We start from the raw sequence: 18,932 nt of genomic DNA, 5'->3' as shown, positions 1-18,932 counted from the left end.
AAATCATTATAACTAATTGAATTTGGTTCCTAATTCAGTTAAACCCTATACCCTAATTGGATCTTAACCTGGATCCACCATGTTTCAACTCATTGCCAACCATAATAAGTACATGAACTCTATATATGCCAAAAGTAAAAGGGTTATTACCACGTAACATACTAATTATATATTTATTACTACAAAATTTTTTAAATTTCTGCTCGGGCTATGCTCCTTTCGTAGTGACTACTCGTGAATGTTACCAAGTTGACGGGACGTCACAAGTTCGAAACCTCGAGTGGCATCTCCTGTAACAAGGTCGAACCTGGAGTAATGAGTTTTTTCCTTAGATTATCCAAAAAAATAATAATTATGCAGGTGGACCGAGGATAGTTCACTAAAGACGGTATCAAACAAACCCTATAGTTTATGATATTTATGATGGTTGTTTTATTCAACTCATGATTGCATTATATTAAATAGAGATGCTGACAAGAAATGTGGGGATTAGAGAAAGGGACAGCTTTGGTGGGTTCATAAAAGAAACAGAAGAGGGTGGGCAGTGTGATTAGGAAAGAAGTTTACATGGTTACTCGGCATCCTTTTCTTTTGTAGACTCCTTTTTCTCATAAGAAAAGAGGCAAAGAGTGATGAAAAAGCATCCAATTTCTGCGGCCAATGCAAAGGGCTCATCTTCCCACGAACATTCTGCCTCTTTCTCTTCCTCCACTTATTCCAAATCTCCCTCTCTGTAATCGGACGGTCAGGAGCAATTGGTCACTGCATCCAAATTTGTGTTTTGAACCGTACCCTTTTGTTCTCTTAATCATGTTGATGACTGATGAGTCTCATTAGTTCGATTATTCCCTCCTCACTCTGAAACGAGTTTTTGTTTTTCTTCCTTCTTCAAAACTTCTTCCCTTTTGCAGAGGGAGAGAGAGAGAGAGCGACATACAGAATCACGCTCATAAGGAATTTTAGTTGTTCTTTCTCATTCTTATCCGGAAACTTTCTTCTTGTTTTGCTTATTTATCGAGAGAGAGAGAGAGAGAGAGAGAGAGAGAGAGAGAGAGAGAGAGAGAGAGAGATGGCTTGTGAAGAATGGGTGAAGGAGAAGGTGGGTTGGTTCAGATCTAGATTAACGTTGGTCGCCCTGATTCTGGGGCAGATTGTCGCCCTCCTCATCACCTCCACTGGTTTTGCGTCGTCGGAGCTAGCCAGAAGAGGTAAGCCTACTCTCTCTCTCTCAATTCTGTAATATGGATTAGATTTTTTTTTTCATGTGGGTTGTTGAAATACAAGGGATCAGTGCACCAACGTCGCAATCGTTTCTGAACTACGTGCTTCTGGGAGTAGTATACGGAGGCATTGCGCTTCATCGAAAGAAAGGACTCCATGTAATCGCTGCTTCTCCTTTTCTCCTTTATTTGCTTCCTGCCTCTCTCTTTCTTTCTCATTGGTTTAATGTGCAGAAGCTGAATTTGCCCATGCATGCCGTTGTGGTGTTATTACTTTTGATAGTAATATTAATGATTACTTTTAGAATTTTTGTTCCCAAATTTTTATGGGTATTGCCAGATTTTTGATGGAGAGATTGTTTGTCCTACTGAAATTATGGTGGTTGTCTCTTCAGGTGATCGTCTCAATTCAATGTCATATTGAACTCTGTATGTGTGTGTGGGCAGATTTATTTGCAGGCATCTGTGCATGCATGCATGCTTGTTGTTAATCTGTGTACGGTAAAACTTCCAGGTGAGCTTTTCCTATGCATTGTTTTTTATTGAGAAATAGCGGTAAAAATAAAAGAGCGAAAGAATTAAATATCAAAATGCTTAATAAGCAAAATATAGAAATTCTCCTTACTCTCTGGAAGTTTCCCTATATATATATATATATATATCAACAAGACATTTCTTAGGGTAATCTATAAAAAAGCTTTTTGCAGGAAGATATTGGCAATTAAAAAACTTAAGAAAATAAAAGAATTGTTTTTTATTACAGATGATTAAATGAATATATTAATATTATCTCCCAGTCTTTCCCTGACCATCTCAAATGACGTTCCTTGGCTTTTTATTTTATTTAGGGCTTCTACTAAACTTTGTCAGATATATTTATTCTTGAATGTGTTTTTTAGCCATCTAGAGGTCTATTTCATCTTGCAACCACATGTATTAACTTTTTATTGCTTCTCCCTCATTCAATAGTTTGCACTATATAATGGTGTAGTGCCTTGGAGCTTACTATTGCCCTTTGATTGAAGAGGAACCTACTTATTGGCACAGCATGGAGCTGGCTTGTGTTCACTTCATATATGCTGCTGCAATCCTATTAGCGGCTGCATACTTAGGACTGACTTTTTATTTAATCTACAGTATGTAAAATAGTTATCTTGATGAAGGTTAGATATTTGGAGTGCTCCTACAGTCCAGTTCTCACGTACATTATTAAAAAACTTCATTTGGTTCCTCACCATAAAAGATTGTGGATTTAGAAATACCTCCAGTAATGGTGTATGCATGATAAGTTTTGGGCATAATGGCAGTCATATTCGAAAAGACATGATTCTTTCATGAGAATTGAATCAAAGTCCAAATATAGGCTTGAGGGTTACCATATTTTGAGCAATTGGATCCTTTATTCTTTAGTCTTTAGAGGTATTTCAATTATACTTAATCTTGCTTAAACAAACTATTTGAGACTTTTAGCTAAAAGATGTCACATTTTTTTGTTAGGTTGTAGCACTAGTCTTTCCTTCTCCAGTTTGCATAGAATTGGATTGGATATAAATAACTGGACCCACTATAGTTGCAGTCTTGCACTATCCTGAAAGGATCTCAGGTTTGAGTCCTGTTGGGGCTATCCCTCAACTTGACTATTGAACAATCAAAATTTTACAGAGAATGTAAGGATTGCTGAGTTAAAGTAATTTGGTTATTTCACATGATTCATAGAATCTTCCTATTCTTGTTCATCAATTTGTTGGGTGATCAACTTGCTAACCACTTGGTGTCTTTTTGGCATAGTTTAAGTGTAATGAAATGGTCGTCTTCCACGAATGAACTTGAATCTCTTAAAAGAAAGTATCTAAAAGATACTTTAGACAAGACCCATAAAAGGGTATAGATGAAAAAACACTAAATAAATAACACACTTTATTTATGAGAACAAATGCTTACAAAGCATTGGAGATCATTGAATTACATAAGGGGATGCACCCCTATTTATACAAGAGAAAGGAGGAGAGCTCATAAGGAGCTCTCCTCTCTAGCCGTTGGAACTAGTCCAATGGCTAGAATTCTAGCCGTTGGACTAGTTCCAACGGCTAGAGCTTTGGTCAAGTTCCAACCGGAACTTGACCAAAACATTATTATCTAGTTCAATTTGAACTAGATTAAAAATAGAAAAAATATATAATAATAATATAATAATAATATATTATTATTATTATATAAATGTGTATTTTATATTTTAACAATCCCCCTCAAACTTACTGTACAAGAAGCGAAAGTTTGTCTAAGAGGAAGTGAAATCTGGGAGCTGGGAGAAGTTTGGTGAAGAAGTCTGCTAATTAGTATTCCAACGTAACATATGGCAGATCAATGGTTCCATGTAAGTACTCATCTCTGACATAGTGACAATCCATCTCAATGTATTTGGTGCGTTCATAGAAAGTCCAATTTCTTGCAATGTAGATTGCACTCTTGTTGTCACAACACATTCGTGAGGCTTGTGTTGCTTCAGCTCCCATATCAGCAAGCAGTCGCCTGAGCCAAACGACTTCCATTGTGGTGGTTGTCATGGCTCTATATTCAGCTTCAGTAGAGAAAAGAGAAACCTTCTGTTGCTTCTTGTACCTCCACGATATTAGAGATTCACCTAAAAACACACAGAAACCAGTGGTTAAGTGCTTATGATTATGATCAACTCCCCAATCAGCACGAATATAAGCCATTAAATCTAATGATGATGATGCAAACAAAAGGAGTTCTCGTGAGAGAGAGCTCTTTAAATATCTAATAATACGTAAAACCGCTCCCATGTGAACAGAAGTGGGAGCATGCTGAAACTGACTAGCTGTGTGTACAACATGTGCTATGTCTGGCCGAGTGATGGATAGATTGGAAAGTGCTCCAAAAAACTGTCTGAACGAAGTAGGATCATCAAGACGCTCTCCATCATCAATTTTCATTTTAACATTGACCACTTCTGGAGTGTCCACCTTTTTATCATCTGTAATACCAAACTTGAAAACAATGTCAAAAGCAAATTTAGATTGAGATATCAAATACCCTCGAGGGGAATAAGCAACTTCAATTCCTAAAAAATATCTCAATAATCTTAAGTCAGACATTTCAAAATGAGTTTTAAGAATAGTTTTGATATCGGCAACTCCCTGTTTGTCGCCTCCAGTGATGATCATATCATCCACATAAAAAAGAAGAATGATAATACCTGCATCAGATTTCTTAATAAACAAGGCAGTGTCAGTCAAGCAAGAATGAAATCTAATATCAATCATGACATGACTAAATCTGTCATACCAGGCTTTTGGTGTCTGTTTGAGGCCATAAAGGGCCTTCTCAAGGCGAAGAGTTTTACCATTAGAGATACTAATTCCTGACGGGGCTTCCATGTAAACTTCTTCAACGAGATTCCCATTTAAGAAAGCATTTTTGACATCCATTTGAAATATGAAACATTTTTTTATAGAAGCCAAAGCAATGAGAGTTCTAATAGTGGTCATATGGGCCACAGGGGCAAAGGTTTCTTCGTAGTCAATGCCATACTCTTGAGCATAACCTTTGGCTATTAGACGTGCCTTGTATCTTTTTAGGGTCCCATCACTTTTGATTTTGACTTTATAGACCCATCTACAGCCTATTGGTTTCTTTCCTAGGGGAATGTCTTGGATAGACCAAGTGTTGGCCTTTACTAATGCATCCAATTCTGTTTTCATGGCTTCAATCCACTCTTTATGATTTTTGGCTTCAGAATAGGCTGAAGGTTCAACATAGGATTGGATTAATGCTATAGCTGCCCTATATGTGGATGACAAAGATTCGTAGGAGACAAATTTTTCAGGAGGTCTAGAGATTCTAGAAGTCCTTCCAGTGGGGGCTTCATAAAACTTCTTTAATGCACATGGAGGATATTGCAGACCAAGTCGGTTTGGTCTTCGCTATTATTTTCAATAATAGGACTTTGATCATTGTCAAAAAGGAATATTCAGAAATATCCTTGGATTTTTCACTTTCAAAAAAACTTTCTTTTTCTAGAAAAGACACATTTCTTGTTACATATAATTTTTCATTTTGAAGTTCATATCATCTGTAGCCTTTTTGATTTTCAGCATATCCTAAGAAGGCACATGGGATTGCGCGAGGGGAGAATTTATCATTTCTGTTTGTAAATACAAAACATTTACAGCTAAAGACTCTTAGACTAAAGTAATCTGGAGCTAAATCATAAGGTTTTTTAATTGGTGAAATATTTTTTAAAGAGGAAGATGACATTCTATTAATGAGATAGCTGGCAGTTAGAGCGGTTTCAACCCAAAACCCTTTTGGAACTTGACTTGCAATCATCAAAGTCTGAGATGTTTTCATAATGTGTCGATGCTTGCGTTCCGCAAAACCATTTTGTTGTGGGGTGTGTGGACATGATCGTTGATGTGTAATGCCATATAAATCAAGATAGTCTTTGAATTCTCTAGACATAAATTCTCCCCTTGAATCTGTGCGAAAAATGAAAATATTACTTTGAAATTTGTTTGTAACTATCTTATAAAATATTTGAAACTGTGCAAAAACTTTGGATTTATGTTTAAGAAAATAAATCCAAGTGTGTCTAGAAAAGTCATCAACAAAGATGACATAATACACATAGCCACCTTTAGAGATAACTGGTGCGGGTCCCAAACACCCGAATGTATTAACTCAAGAGGTTTTGTAGAGACAAAAGTTCTACTAGAAAAATGTAATCTTTTCATTTTACCAAGAATGCAGTCTTTCCAAGCAAAATTTTTAGGATTACAAAATTTTCCCAAACTTGGGAAGTATTGGATTTTAAACATATGAGGATGGCCAAGTCTCTTGTTACATAACTTTGTTTCTAATTTCTGAACATTTAAACAAAATTCATTCTTGGGTAGTTCCAAAAAGTCTATGTAACACAGTCCTCCTTCTCTATGACCTTCCCCAATTAGCTTCCCTGACTGGCGATCTTGTATCCAGCAACCATCAGCAAACATCCGTAATTCAAATTTAATTTTGGGATGTATCTAACTCCTAGAATAATTTTTTTTTTGGATTTTTGAAAACTTTCAAAACATCTTACTCCTTTTATTTCAAGAGATGTTCCATCCGCTGTAAAAACCTTTGATATACTTGAGTTATTTTTAAGACATTCGGATAAACATTTAGCATTTGGGGTCATATGAAATAAGGCATCAGAATCTAAAAACCAAGGAAAGTTACTTGGACCGAACACAGTTGTGACTGCCTCTCCAGTTGAGGTCTCAATTGAAGAAGATACTCCTTTGAGAAGAGGTTGAAGAATCTCCATCAGTTGTGCCATGGAAATATGTGCATCTTGATCTTTTGACTCGGTTTCAACAGATGCAACCCTCTTTTCGTCTCTCCTTTTTAGCTTAGGACATTGAGGCCTATAGTGCCCCGGTTTATGACAGTGATACCAAATAACTTTTCTTTTGTCAAACTCACCATTCTGTCTCCCGAAATGAGGCGGCCTATAAGTACGAGTATGATTCTTTGGTCTAGACACAACTAGAATGAAATCATCATCAACTTTTTGAGTACTCTTTCTAAGTCGATTTTCCTCCATAGTTAGTTCTTCAATAGTATCCACAATTGTAGGAATTTTACCACGGTGAAGAAGAGTCGATTTGGTGGATTCAAACTCCGGCCTTAATCCATTCACAAACCGGTAAAAGTGTTCCATATCGAGTTATTTTTTGCGAAGCTCGATATCCTCAGCACAATGCTATTTTGACTCTAAAAGAGTCAATTCTTCTCAAAGTTCGGACAACTCATTATAATATTCACGAATAGATTTGTCACTTTGAGTTAATGTCCGAACTTTCTCTTGAAGATTGCACACATGTGCAATATCTTTAAGGGAATACATATTTTTAAGGTATTCCCATACCTTATCGTCATGTTCAAACTTAGCAAGGCTAAAACATTTTTTAATGTCAACGCTATTAATAAGCCATGACATTGTCTTTGCATGTTTCATCCTCTATTCTTTTCATTTTTTTTCATATGAGGCTAGAGCCTTATTTTTCTCCTTTTCCGTTAGAGGAACTTCTTTATCATCCTCTTTCTTGATGAGGGATAGTTTAGGTTCCGAATCTGAACGATCCACTATTCCCCATAAGCCTTTTCCCCATATGCGGTGCTTCATAATTGAAGCCCATATCACATAATTAGTGTCATTCAATTTTATGGGTATGATGGTGACCTTATCATTGTCATCCATCATTTAGCTAGGAGAAGAAATAGAGAGAATGGAGGAAGAAATACAATACAATACAATGTTGTTGCTCAAGTCCTCTCCAAATGAATCCTTGATAGTGAAGTGATAAAACACTCTTTTGGCAAGTGATGAAACACTCCTTTGTAAGAACAAGGTGATAACACACCTTTGCACAAGAAGCACAAAAATCGAGGCAAAAGTTTTTCAAGATCTAAGAATTCCGTAGCTCTGATACCGTGTAATGAAATGGTTGTCTTCCACGAATGAACTTGAATCTCTTAAAAGGAAGTATCTAAAAGATACTTTAGACAAGACCCATAAAAGGGTATAGATGAAAAAACACTAAATAAATAACACACTTTATTTATGAGAACAAATGCTTACAAAGCATTGGTGCACCCCTATTTATACAAGAGAAAGGAGGAGAGCTCATAAGGAGCTCTCCTCTCTAGCCATTGGAACTAGTCCAACGGCTAGAATTCTAGCTGTTGGACTAGTTCTAACGGCTAGAGCTTTGGTCAAAACATTATTATCTAGTTCAATTTGAACTAGATAAAAAACAGGATAAAAATATAAAAAATAAAAATATAAAAAATGTATACAAATTTATATAATAATAATATAATAATAATATTGTTATATAAATGTGTATTTTACATTTTAACATTAAGAACCTGATTTTGACCAATCGAGTTTATCAAATGAGTTTCAAGATATGTCTATTTCACTCAGTGAACCTTCAAGCTATTAGAGTACCTTCTATTTCAAGCTAAAAGGAATTATGGGAACTTCAAAAGTGACTTGAGCCTGATACTTTGAAGACTTGATATCATGAACAGCAACCTCATCCTGGAAAATATCTTGACCTTATGATAAATAATAGCTTTCCTTGTAAATCCTGTTACATTGGTGTTTCTTTAAAAAAAGTTATATATGTTAGGCTGATCTGTTTACCTTTTTTGCTACATGAGTTTTGTTCAGAAGATAAGTACATTGGATTGGCTTAATGTCGCTGTCCTTTTAAAGATGGCAAAAATTAAAAGTTACACATGGCACAGTTGGTACCTTGTGTGAAGTTCTTACATTTTGGTGGTCAAGGGAAGTTGTGGGGGAAGGGGAAAGAATGAAGGCACTATAAGAGATGAGATGTAAGATCTTAGAGGAAGATGGGTTAGAAGGGGAGCAAAAGAAAAAGCTACACGAGTAATATGTATAGTTGCCTTTCCTTTCGTTCACATAAATTAAAAAACATTGCATCACTAAAAAGACGACTATGCTCTTGCATGCATTGATTATTAACCAACAACAAAATAATGCAGTGAGGAGCTAATAATAATTTCTTGAAGAAAAGACAAACCTTATTAAAACTTTAATAAAAAGAAAAATGGTCAAGTAATGAGAGGTCACTCAAGCACAATGGAGAAAATGCCTAGCAAAACAAAGGTTAACAATTGTGACCCAAACCTATTTGGTCAGATCCAACCCAAGAGATTCCTTCATTTCCCCACTTATCCCTCCTGAGTAGTCATAGATAATGTTGTACTTTCCTATGTACTACTTCCGGTTCACATGATGTGTCCTCAAAAAGCCTTGTTTCCTCTCTTTCCAAATCAACCACCAGGTTTCAAACAGCCAGGTTTTGCCTTGCCTAATGCCACCTTTTGCTTCTTTTCCTTGCCCAAGCTACCAATATTAGCCCTCTAACAGACATGGTCTTCTGGCCTGTGATCTTCCAATTTGATCAAGCCAATTTGTGACAACCTTTTAAAAAATTTACAGCCAGCAAACATGTGTATGATATCCTCCCCTGCGCTCCTACATAAAGCACATATGCTGGCCATCTGAAATCCCCTCAACTGTAAAAAACTTTGGGTTGAGATTGGAGAGGTATTATTTTGACTGTACTAAGGAATATATTCTGGTTGAGATCCAAAGCTTAAAAATACATCATTCACAGCTTTTGGGGATATTTGGCTTCTGTTTAGCTTAGTGTATGGAGAGAGTTTTGTCAATGCTACTAGTAGGGTTCAGACTAGGGCAAGGTCCAACTGTCAGGACTGAATTTGTCAAGGACCTATCTTAAAGAAAACGCGACTCTTTAGTCCATCTGCTTAAGTCCGCATTTGTAATTCTGCACTGCCCCTGATCCATCCTACACCAAGTCTGAATTTTTCCAATGCTTGATTCACTTTTATCACTTTGCTCAATGTACATTAGGCTTAAAAAACCTTGGCTGGAGCTTCACCAGCAAACTGTCCATATGTTAAAAAGATAAGGCCTGATGAATGGTAGTCCATGTGTTAGGTTAACCATTTTCCTAAAACATGCATAGTCCATTCTGCTGGCCTAGCACATTCACACAGACTGGTGAGGTATTGTCTTGGGTAAAGAAATGGTTTGTTTTTTCTTTCTCTGTTTCTCATCTCAATAAGGCGATATTTCTTCGTCTTTCTTAAAAAAAGTCGTCTTATTCATCTCGCTTCATGGAGAAGTGCAATGTACACTCATGCAAATGAAGCTTCACTTCTAGTAGCTTTTTTTTTCTTCAAAAATATTTCACTTCAATTGCCTGACTGCCGTTTGCTTTTTTACATTTTCATCTGATTCTCATTTGTAGTTGTGTTCTGTCATTTTTTTTCTGTATCTTTGTTGTATTTTTTCCTTTTCCCTGTCTTACCTCTGCAATTAATAGATCACAGAAGCTTGAACGAACCTTTAGCAATCTCTTATATTTATATCTCGTGGATATCCTTCTTGTAACTGTTTATTAGTCTTGCTTTATGCTTGGTATGGTTTTCACTGTGATTTAACCTTTCTCTTGTCCATTTTCCTTTTATGCAGGCCAAATGGTATTGCTATTTAATGCTTGCATGTGTTGATGTTGAAGCTAATTACCTTGGTATGTGTGTCCGCATGTGCTTATGTACAGTTTTTAATGAATTTTTTTTCATATATCATAAGCTGATTGGCCATCTTTATATTTGAGAACTGGTTTAAGAAGCAGGTTGGACTTTTATGGTCATAGACTATGTCACATGGGTGCGGGTGCGGGTGCGGGGGGGTGCGGCAGGGGCAAAAATGTAAATATATATATATATATATATATCATGTATAGTGTATATGTATGAATGTATGGTAGCTGTTAAGGTCCATGACATTTATGCCCAACTTACTTTTTACCATTTTTTTATCTTATATGGTTGTCCCCAAAGATGAACGTGATGAGTTGTGGAGCCTGATTCATTGTTTTTGCACTTGCAGGAAGGGGGGGTCCGGGGGCTCCCCCTGGCGCGGGTCCCATTGCGCGGTCAGCGGGCGGGGGTCCAGGGGGGGCCACCCCTGGCGGGGGGGGGGTCCCAAAGATTTTTTTTAAAATTCCGCAGCCCATTTCATACGGCAAAAAAAATTAAAAAAAAAAAAATCCAAAAAAATGGACAAAAATGACCCTTGGTGCGGTCAACGCATCCAGTGTCGGGTTGACCGCACCCGCACCCGCGTCGAGTCGCGTCGACGCGGGTGCGGCACCCTGCTAGCCGAATCCCTGTGACATAGGTCATAGAAAATTGAGATTATGAGCTTGTTGCGAAGGAACTCACTCAAGATGAGTTTAAAGCAATTGTAGTTTTCTTTTTGGGGTCCATCCGTCTAGTGGGTAAATGAAACTCTAACCCAATCAAGAAAACCAGACCATACACCGTCATGTTTTTCTCGTAGATTCGCTCACAACCAGGCGGTCCTCTTTTAGAGGAAATAGCCAGCTGAAACTATTCCTGGCACAAGGCTGTCTAAATACTGAATACTGGCTCTTATATTTAATGGAAAAATAAGAAGTGATATGTAAGGGTGGGGAGAGAGCCCCCATGAAGCTCCACTTTTCTTGTTTCATAAGTAGCCACCCAGAGCATGACATATAACAGTGGTCAGAAACATTTCAAAGCAGCTCAAAATGGGTTTCATTTGACCCTACACCGTGTTTCTCCTTTTCTGCATCCTTTTTGTAAACTCTTTATACTTTTTCGTTTAAAATATTGATTTATTATGCCCTGTTAACCCTGTTTCTCCTGCTTGTAATTTTTGCTTTGTGGTTCTTCTCTTCTGTTTCTGAATGCTGTTATTTGATGCATTTTTCTAATGCAGTGGTGAAGGCATATCAGTATACATCTCTAACAAGTGTAATGCTGCTGGATTGCTGGACAATTCCTTGTGTCATATTCCTAACCTGGATGTTCCTGAAGGCTCGATATGGCCTAATGAAGTTTGCTGGTGTGGCTATTTGTGTTGTCGGACTTGTTATGGTCGTGTTTTCAGATGTCCATGCAAATGATAGAGCAAGTAATGACTAGATTGTTATGGATTAGTCTTCTTTTATCTTTCACAGCTGTTGATAATTGTTGCATATCCAATTATGTCTACACCTCTCTTGCATTCACATTGTTCTCTTAATGGAATAGTATTGGGAGCTTAGAATATCTTGGATCTAATTGGGGGTGGTGGGGGCGAACAGACAAGGGGTGAGGGAATTCATTTCAGATTCTGAGATCCCTGGATTCTGGGTGATCCAAGCATCTTGATTCCCCAGTTCTGAGGGGATTTGATACCCATATTTGAATGCATCAGGGATCTCGCATGGGGCCCACACTGAGATCCATCCATGGAATGTATCTGAGGCATCTATAATTTCAAGTGACCCACATAACTATTGCTATCCAAATCTTCTCTTTCTAAGTTGAACCATGTCTGAGTTGGAAGGTGTTGGTGTTATTCTATCCACCTATGTGCGTTCTCTTATTATAGATCTGTATAATTATTATTCCCTTAATTTTATAGATTTACGTTAGCTTTTTAAAATGTTAGTGGTGGAGGCAACACAATCTACCCATATGATGTGGCATAAATCTCTAGAATAAATACAAAAATTGAAGGAAAAATGGGGAAAACAAAATAGAAGTTGGGAACGATGAATATAAAAGGAATGAAAGTCTGCGGGAACATAGTATAATGAATTATGATGTGCAGAACAATGTATATCGAATCACAAGCTGGGTATTTAACATGTCTTCAACTATCCACTATGTATAGTGAATTATGAGGTGCAGAACAATGTTCATGAAATCATGAACTGAGTACGAAACATGTCCAGCTATCCACTATCATATAAGAACTGCTAGTTGCTGTGAAAATGTCTTCAAAGAGACTATGTGCACAAAGGCACTAGATTCTCAATATAAAATGTATGCACAAAGACACAAGATGAACACTCACAAAAGGCTGCAAATGTAGAAAGGCATAAAAATAAAGAGAACTTTTATTGAATAAGAGAGCTTTACCAAAAGCTTAAGCTTATAAAGGGGGAAATCACCTATTTATAATACATTGAGGATCCTTAGAGGGACTCCCTCATAAGAACTGCTAGTTGCTGTGAAAATGTCTTCAAAGAGACTATGTGCACAAAGGCACTAGATTCTCAATATAAAATGTATGCACAAAGACACAAGATGAACACTCACAAAAGGATGCAAGTGTAGAAAGGCATAAAAATAAAGAGAACTTTTATTGAATAAGAGAGAGCTTTACCAAAAGCTTAAGCTTATAAAGGGGGAAATCACCTATTTACAATACATTGAGGACCCTTAGAGGGACTCCCTCATATGGACATTGGAGCCCCTCCAACGATCATATTATTGACCGTTGGAGGGGCCCAACGTCTATATGATGTGGGGCCCTCCATGGCTAAATGCCAAAAAAGTAAAAAGAATAAAAAATAAAAATAAATAAATAAAGAAATACAAAAAAGAAAAACATTCAAAAGGAATATGCTTGAAAAGAGGAGAAGACTGTTTTACCCCTAGTGGGTATTACAATGAATTTATATATATATATATATATATATATATATATATATATATATATATATATATATAAATTACATTTTAACATCTCCCCTCAAACTTACGGTGTAATGACTAAAAGTTTGCCAAGAAGAAAATTGAATCTAGGGGAACAGAGTACCTTAGTAAAAAAGTCTGCCAGTTGATATTCTGATGTTATATAAGGTAGATCTATGACTTTCTTCAGATATTCTTCTCTAACATAGTGGCAGTCCATCTCGATATGCGTCGTGCGCTCATGAAAAGTGTGGTTCTTGGCAATGTATATTGCACTCTTATTATCGTAACACAACTTCGTGGGTCCTTGAACATGAACCTCCATATCTTCCAGCAGTCGTCGAATCCAAACTATCTCCATGGTCGTAGTTGTCATGAATCGGTATTCAGCCTCAGTAGATGACAAAGACGTTTTTTGTTGCTTCTTGCATCTCCAAGAAACTAATGATTCACCTAAGAACACACAAAAACCAGTGGTGGAATGACGGTTATTTGGATCACCTCTCTAATCAAAGTCAGTATAAGCAATTAAATTTAATTTAGAAGATGAAGATAAAAATACTTCCTTGTTTATGGACCCCTTCATATATCTGATAATTCGAAGGATGACACTCATATGAACTGATGTAGGAGTGTGCTGAAATTGACTTACAACATGTACAACATGAGAGATATCGGGTCTAGTGATGCTAAGATACATCAAAGATCCAACAAGTTGCCTGTAAGGGCAAGTTTAGTTTGAGACAAAAAATAACCCCTCTGAGAGTAGGCAACTTCAATGCTTAAAAATTTATCAGAAAACCTAAGTCTGACATTTCAAATCTTTCTATCAAGGTGGACTTGATACTCTTAATCCCTTTAGCATATCATCAACATAAATTAACAAGATTACAATTACTGCATTAGATTTCTTGACAAACAAGGCAGTGTCAGTATAACATGAAGAAAAACCATTTTCTATCATTAAATTATTAAACCGATCATATCAAGCCTTGGGAGCTTGTTTTAAACTATAGAGAGCTTTTTGTAGACGAAGAATTTTTCCTTTAAGAACATCCATACCTGGAGGAACATCGATATAGACTTCTTCATTTAGGTCTCCATTTAAAAATGCATTTTTAACATCCATTTGATATATATTTCATTTTTTAATGGAGACAATAGTAATAAGACACCTAATAGTGACCATACGCCTAATGGGAGCAAAAGTTTCATTGTAATCTATTCCATATTCTTGACTATACCCTTTAGCAACGAGACAAACTTTATATCTTTCAAGAGACCCGTCACTTTTAGTTTTGACCTTAAAAATCCTCCTACATCCTATTGTCTTCTTACTTTTAGGTAGATCTTGAAATTCTCAAGTTTTGGCTTTTCTAAGAGCTTTAAGTTCACTTTCCATCGCATCCCTCCATTCTACAATTTTCTTGGCTTCTTCAAAATTTTTAGGTTCCACATATGAATGAATAACACTAAGGCATGCTCTATGTTTAGGCGAGAAAGATTTGTAGGATATAAATCTAGAAGGAATTCTTCTCGCTCTTCTGGTCCTATGATGATTTATATTATTTGTGGAAGTAGGTTCACTAGATTCACTATACTTTTCAATTGCACTTCTAAAAGTGTTTCTATCTCTATGGGTATAGGTAGGGGTGGCAATCGGGTCGGGTTGGCGGGTCAGCATACCTCAACACGAACCCAACCCGTTTATTAAATGGGTCGACTGTGGCAAACACTAACCCGACCCATTTATTAAACAGGTAACCCGACACAACATGGTTAACCCGTTTAATAAACAGGTCGGGTCGGGTAAATGGGTTGGCGGGCTGGTTGGCGGGTCAGGTTCGTGTTAGCGGGCGGGTTAGCGGGTGGGTTGGTGGGTTGAGTAAACGGGTTGACCAGCCCGCCTAACCCGTTTATTAAACGGGTCAGTCGGGTTGGCATACCCCTAACACGAACCCGACCCGTTTAATAAACGGGTTAGGCGGGTCGACCCATTTACGACACGAACCCGTTTAAGTCAAACCCGCCTAAGAAACGGGTTGGCGGGTCGTGTCAGATTTTGCCACCCCCAGGTATAGGTAATAGGTTCATTGGATGTTCCTATTTCTGTAGGTTGTTCAAGAATTTGAAAATGAGAATTGTTGCTCTCTTGTATATTTTCATCATTACTAGGAACATCATATATCATTTCATCATCACTAGAAATATCATCATTTCTAGATAACAATTCAAACAAAAAAGAATAATCCATATTATCTCCAAGAGGTTTATATTCTTCAAAACCACTAATATTTTCTAAAAAGGTTACATTTCTAGAAACATACAGTTTCAGAATATCCAAGAAATGCACAAGGAATAGCTTTTGGTGAAAGTTTATTATTTTTATCGATAAGAACAAAACATTTGCAACCAAAAACTCTTAACCTATTGTAGTCGGGTTCTTTTTGATATATAATTTCAAAAGGTGAGATTTTATTTAATTTTTTTGAGGGAAGACGATTTATGAGTAAACGGATGCAAGAGCCGCCTCGGCCTAAAATCTTTTAAGAATTTTTTGAGAAATAAGCAAGGTTTTAGTGGTTTCAACTATGTGTTTATGTTTCTTTCGGCTAAATCATTTTATTAAGGTGTTTTGGGACACAATTTTTGATGAACAATTCCATTAATTTAAAGATAATTTTTAAATTCATTTAAAAGATATTCTCCTCCGGAGTCGGTTCTAAGGATCTTTAGGTTACTATTAAATTTATTCTTAATCATCATGTGGTATATCTTGAATGATGCAAACACCTCATGTTTATGCTTAAGAAAGTATATCCAACAATATTTAGAGTAGTCATAAAAAAATGACATAATAAAAGAATCCTCCTTTAGATATAACGGGTGCCGGTCCCCACACATCCGAATGCACAAGTTCAAAAGGTTTGGTTGTGAACATAGATCTTTGATCAAACGGCAAGCTTCTCATTTTTTCAAGAATACAATCATTACAAGTGAAATCTCTTTTACAAAGATCTTTGACAAAATGTAAATAAGAGAACTTGGTAATATTGGGATGCCCAAGACGTTTATGCAAAACATTTATATCTTTATGTTGGGCAATGTTACAAAAAGAGTGTTTTGGAATTTGAAGAAATTCCATGTAGTATAGATCTCCCTTCTTAGAGCATTCTCCAATCAACTTCCCAGACCGACGATCTTGTATCCAACATTTATTTGATGAGAATTTGACATCACACCCATAATCCGAGAGTTGAGAGACTGAAAACAAATTTAAATTTAATTCTGGTATAAATCTAATTTTGGGAATAAAAAATCCTTGATTTTTAAAATTTTCAATCCCTTTGATTTCAAGAGAAACACTATCCGCGGTTGAAACAAAAGAAAGAAATATATTTTTTGTGTATTCGGAAAGAGCAAAAGAATTTGGAGTCATATGAAAGGAGGCACCCGAATCTAAAAGTCAAGAAGTCTTACTGATGGGAGAGAAGGTTGACATGGCGACTCCGGAAATGGAACCCTTGAGAAGAGGTTAAAGAGCCTCCATAATTTGACTTAGCAACAACACTCCATTGTTGGAAGTAGATGGTCCCTCCTCCTTATGTGGTTGAAATGTTGTAGACATGGCCACCTTCTTCTTCCATTTTGGACAAATCAGTTTAATGTGCCCCGGTTCTTTGCAAAAATGACATGATTTTACTATAATCTCTTCCTTGGTATCTTCCATTTTGGCCACTATTTTGACCACCATCTTCTCTTGCTTCTTGATTTTGATTTTGAAATTTATTGAAGTGAGGAGGTTTATAAGTTTTCAGATTATTCTCCGATCTAAAAATGGCATAAGCTCCTTCATTCTCATCTTTGTTTGGAGGCATAGCAAGAACACTTGGATTGCTTTTACTCATTCCCAATCGAGTTTCTTCTTTACTTAGCTTAGTAAGAACATCTTCAAAATGTGGAGAAGTGAAAGAAGATAGAAGGGAAGATCTTATTTAGTCGAATTCGGGTCTAAGCCCATTCAAAAAATTAAAAAACCGATCTTCTTCCAATTGTTTGTGTCGAAGCTCAATGGCTTCTCCACTCCATTTTGGTTCAAGCATAGCAAGCTTATCTCAAATAGATGACACTTCGGCGAAATATTCTCTAATAGTCAATTCGCCTTGTTGAAGGGTCAAAGCCCTTTTTTGGTGATAATACCTGTAGGATAAATCTCTCGAGGTATACATCCTCTCAAGATATTCCCAAACTTGAGATACTTTTTTAAATTTCAAAATATCTGCTTTGATTCTAGGCTCAACCGAAGAAAAAATCCATAAGAGAATTTTGTAATTTTTTATTTTCCATTCTTCATGTTTTTTGTTATATTCTTCAAATGCTTTTGCTCTCTCCTCTCCGTCGAAAACTTTTATTTTTTCTTTTTCAACTATAGTGATTTTTTGCTCGGGTTCCGGAATCGTACCTTGGATGTAACCCCAAAGTCCCTTACCTTTGATGTGAGACTCATATTGCCGGCCCAAACATGATAGTTTGACCCATTGAGTTTGAAACCAAGAGAAAAGTGAAAGTCTTTTTCCGTCATTGAGGAGCTTTTATGAGAGACAAAAGAGTCTTCAAAAAATAGAACACTTACCACAACGGGTCTTCTTTAAGCTTACTTGATGTAGTGTGTCTCACTAGAAGTAGATTGCAAGAGCTTTCTACGCCAAAATACAAGAATGAAGTATGAGCACGATTTTTGAAGTGACCACCGTGATGATGCAATACACAAGCTCTGATACCATGTGAAAATGTCTTCAAAGAGACTATGTGCACAAATGCACTAGATTCTCTGTATGAAATGTGTGCACAAAGGCACTAGATTCTCAGTATGAAATGTGTGCACAAAGGCACAAGATGAACACTCACAAAAGGATACCAATGCACAAAGGCATAAAAATAAAGAGAACTTTTATTGAATAAGAGTGAGAGCTTTACCAAAAGCTTAAGCTTAGAAAGGGGGAAATCCCCTATTTATAATACATTGAGGACCCTTGGAGGGGCTCCCTCATATGGACGTTGGAGCCCCTCCAACGGTCATATTATTGACCGTTGGAGGGGCCCAACGTCTATATGATGTGGGCCCCTCCATGGCTAACAGCCAAAAAAGTAAAAAGAATAAAAAATAAAAAATAAAAAATAAAAACTAAAAAATAAAAAACACATTCAAAAGGAATATGCGTGAAAAGAGGAAAAAACTGTTTTACCCCTAGTGGGTATTACAATGAGTTATATATATATAGATACATAGACATATATATAAGATATATATGTATATGTATCTCTCTCTCTATATAGATTACATTTTAACAGTTGCAACACTTATAAGCCATCATGTATACTTTAGACTAGTTAATGAATGGCAAGTTAGCAACTAATACTTAATATTTCCTAAGTTTGAGTGTCTTAATTAACAAGCAAGTAAACATGTAAATACTGCAATGATCAAGTAATCTGTTTTTAAAGAAATAAAAGGATACACACAGTCATTGTTTGTTTGGTCAATTTTTGCAGGATGCCCTGTGT

The 18,932-nt window shown here is 36.5% G+C and overlaps 1 protein-coding gene across 5 annotated transcripts in view; it reads left to right on the top strand.

The window, feature by feature from the left end:
* Window positions 1–648: 648 nt before the first annotated feature.
* LOC149843157 (solute carrier family 35 protein (DUF914)) overlaps window positions 649–18,932 on the top strand; it is a 90,205-nt gene continuing 71,921 nt past the window's right edge. For 4 of the 5 annotated variants that reach the window (XR_016430851.1, XR_016430852.1, XM_089999625.1 and 1 more), the window contains exons 1-4: window positions 649–1,208; window positions 1,285–1,379; window positions 10,324–10,381; window positions 11,620–11,814. Coding sequence is in view for 3 of the 5 variants with exons in the window: in XM_089999625.1 (XP_089855751.1) it covers window positions 1,070–1,208; window positions 1,285–1,379; window positions 10,324–10,381; window positions 11,620–11,814 (487 nt within the window). In the remaining 2 variants the exon portion in view is untranslated. The remainder of the gene's footprint in view (window positions 1,209–1,284; window positions 1,380–10,323; window positions 10,382–11,619; window positions 11,815–18,932) is intronic. The other variant, XM_089999626.1, reaches the window with a different exon arrangement.

This window comes from Nuphar pumila, chromosome 3 (genome assembly GCF_984573655.1).
Source record: "Nuphar pumila chromosome 3, dmNupPumi1.hap1.1, whole genome shotgun sequence".
Lineage (NCBI taxonomy): Eukaryota > Viridiplantae > Streptophyta > Magnoliopsida > Nymphaeales > Nymphaeaceae > Nuphar > Nuphar pumila.
The sequence above is the reverse complement of the archived record's forward strand: the minus strand, read 5'-3'. Positions and strand labels throughout refer to the sequence as shown.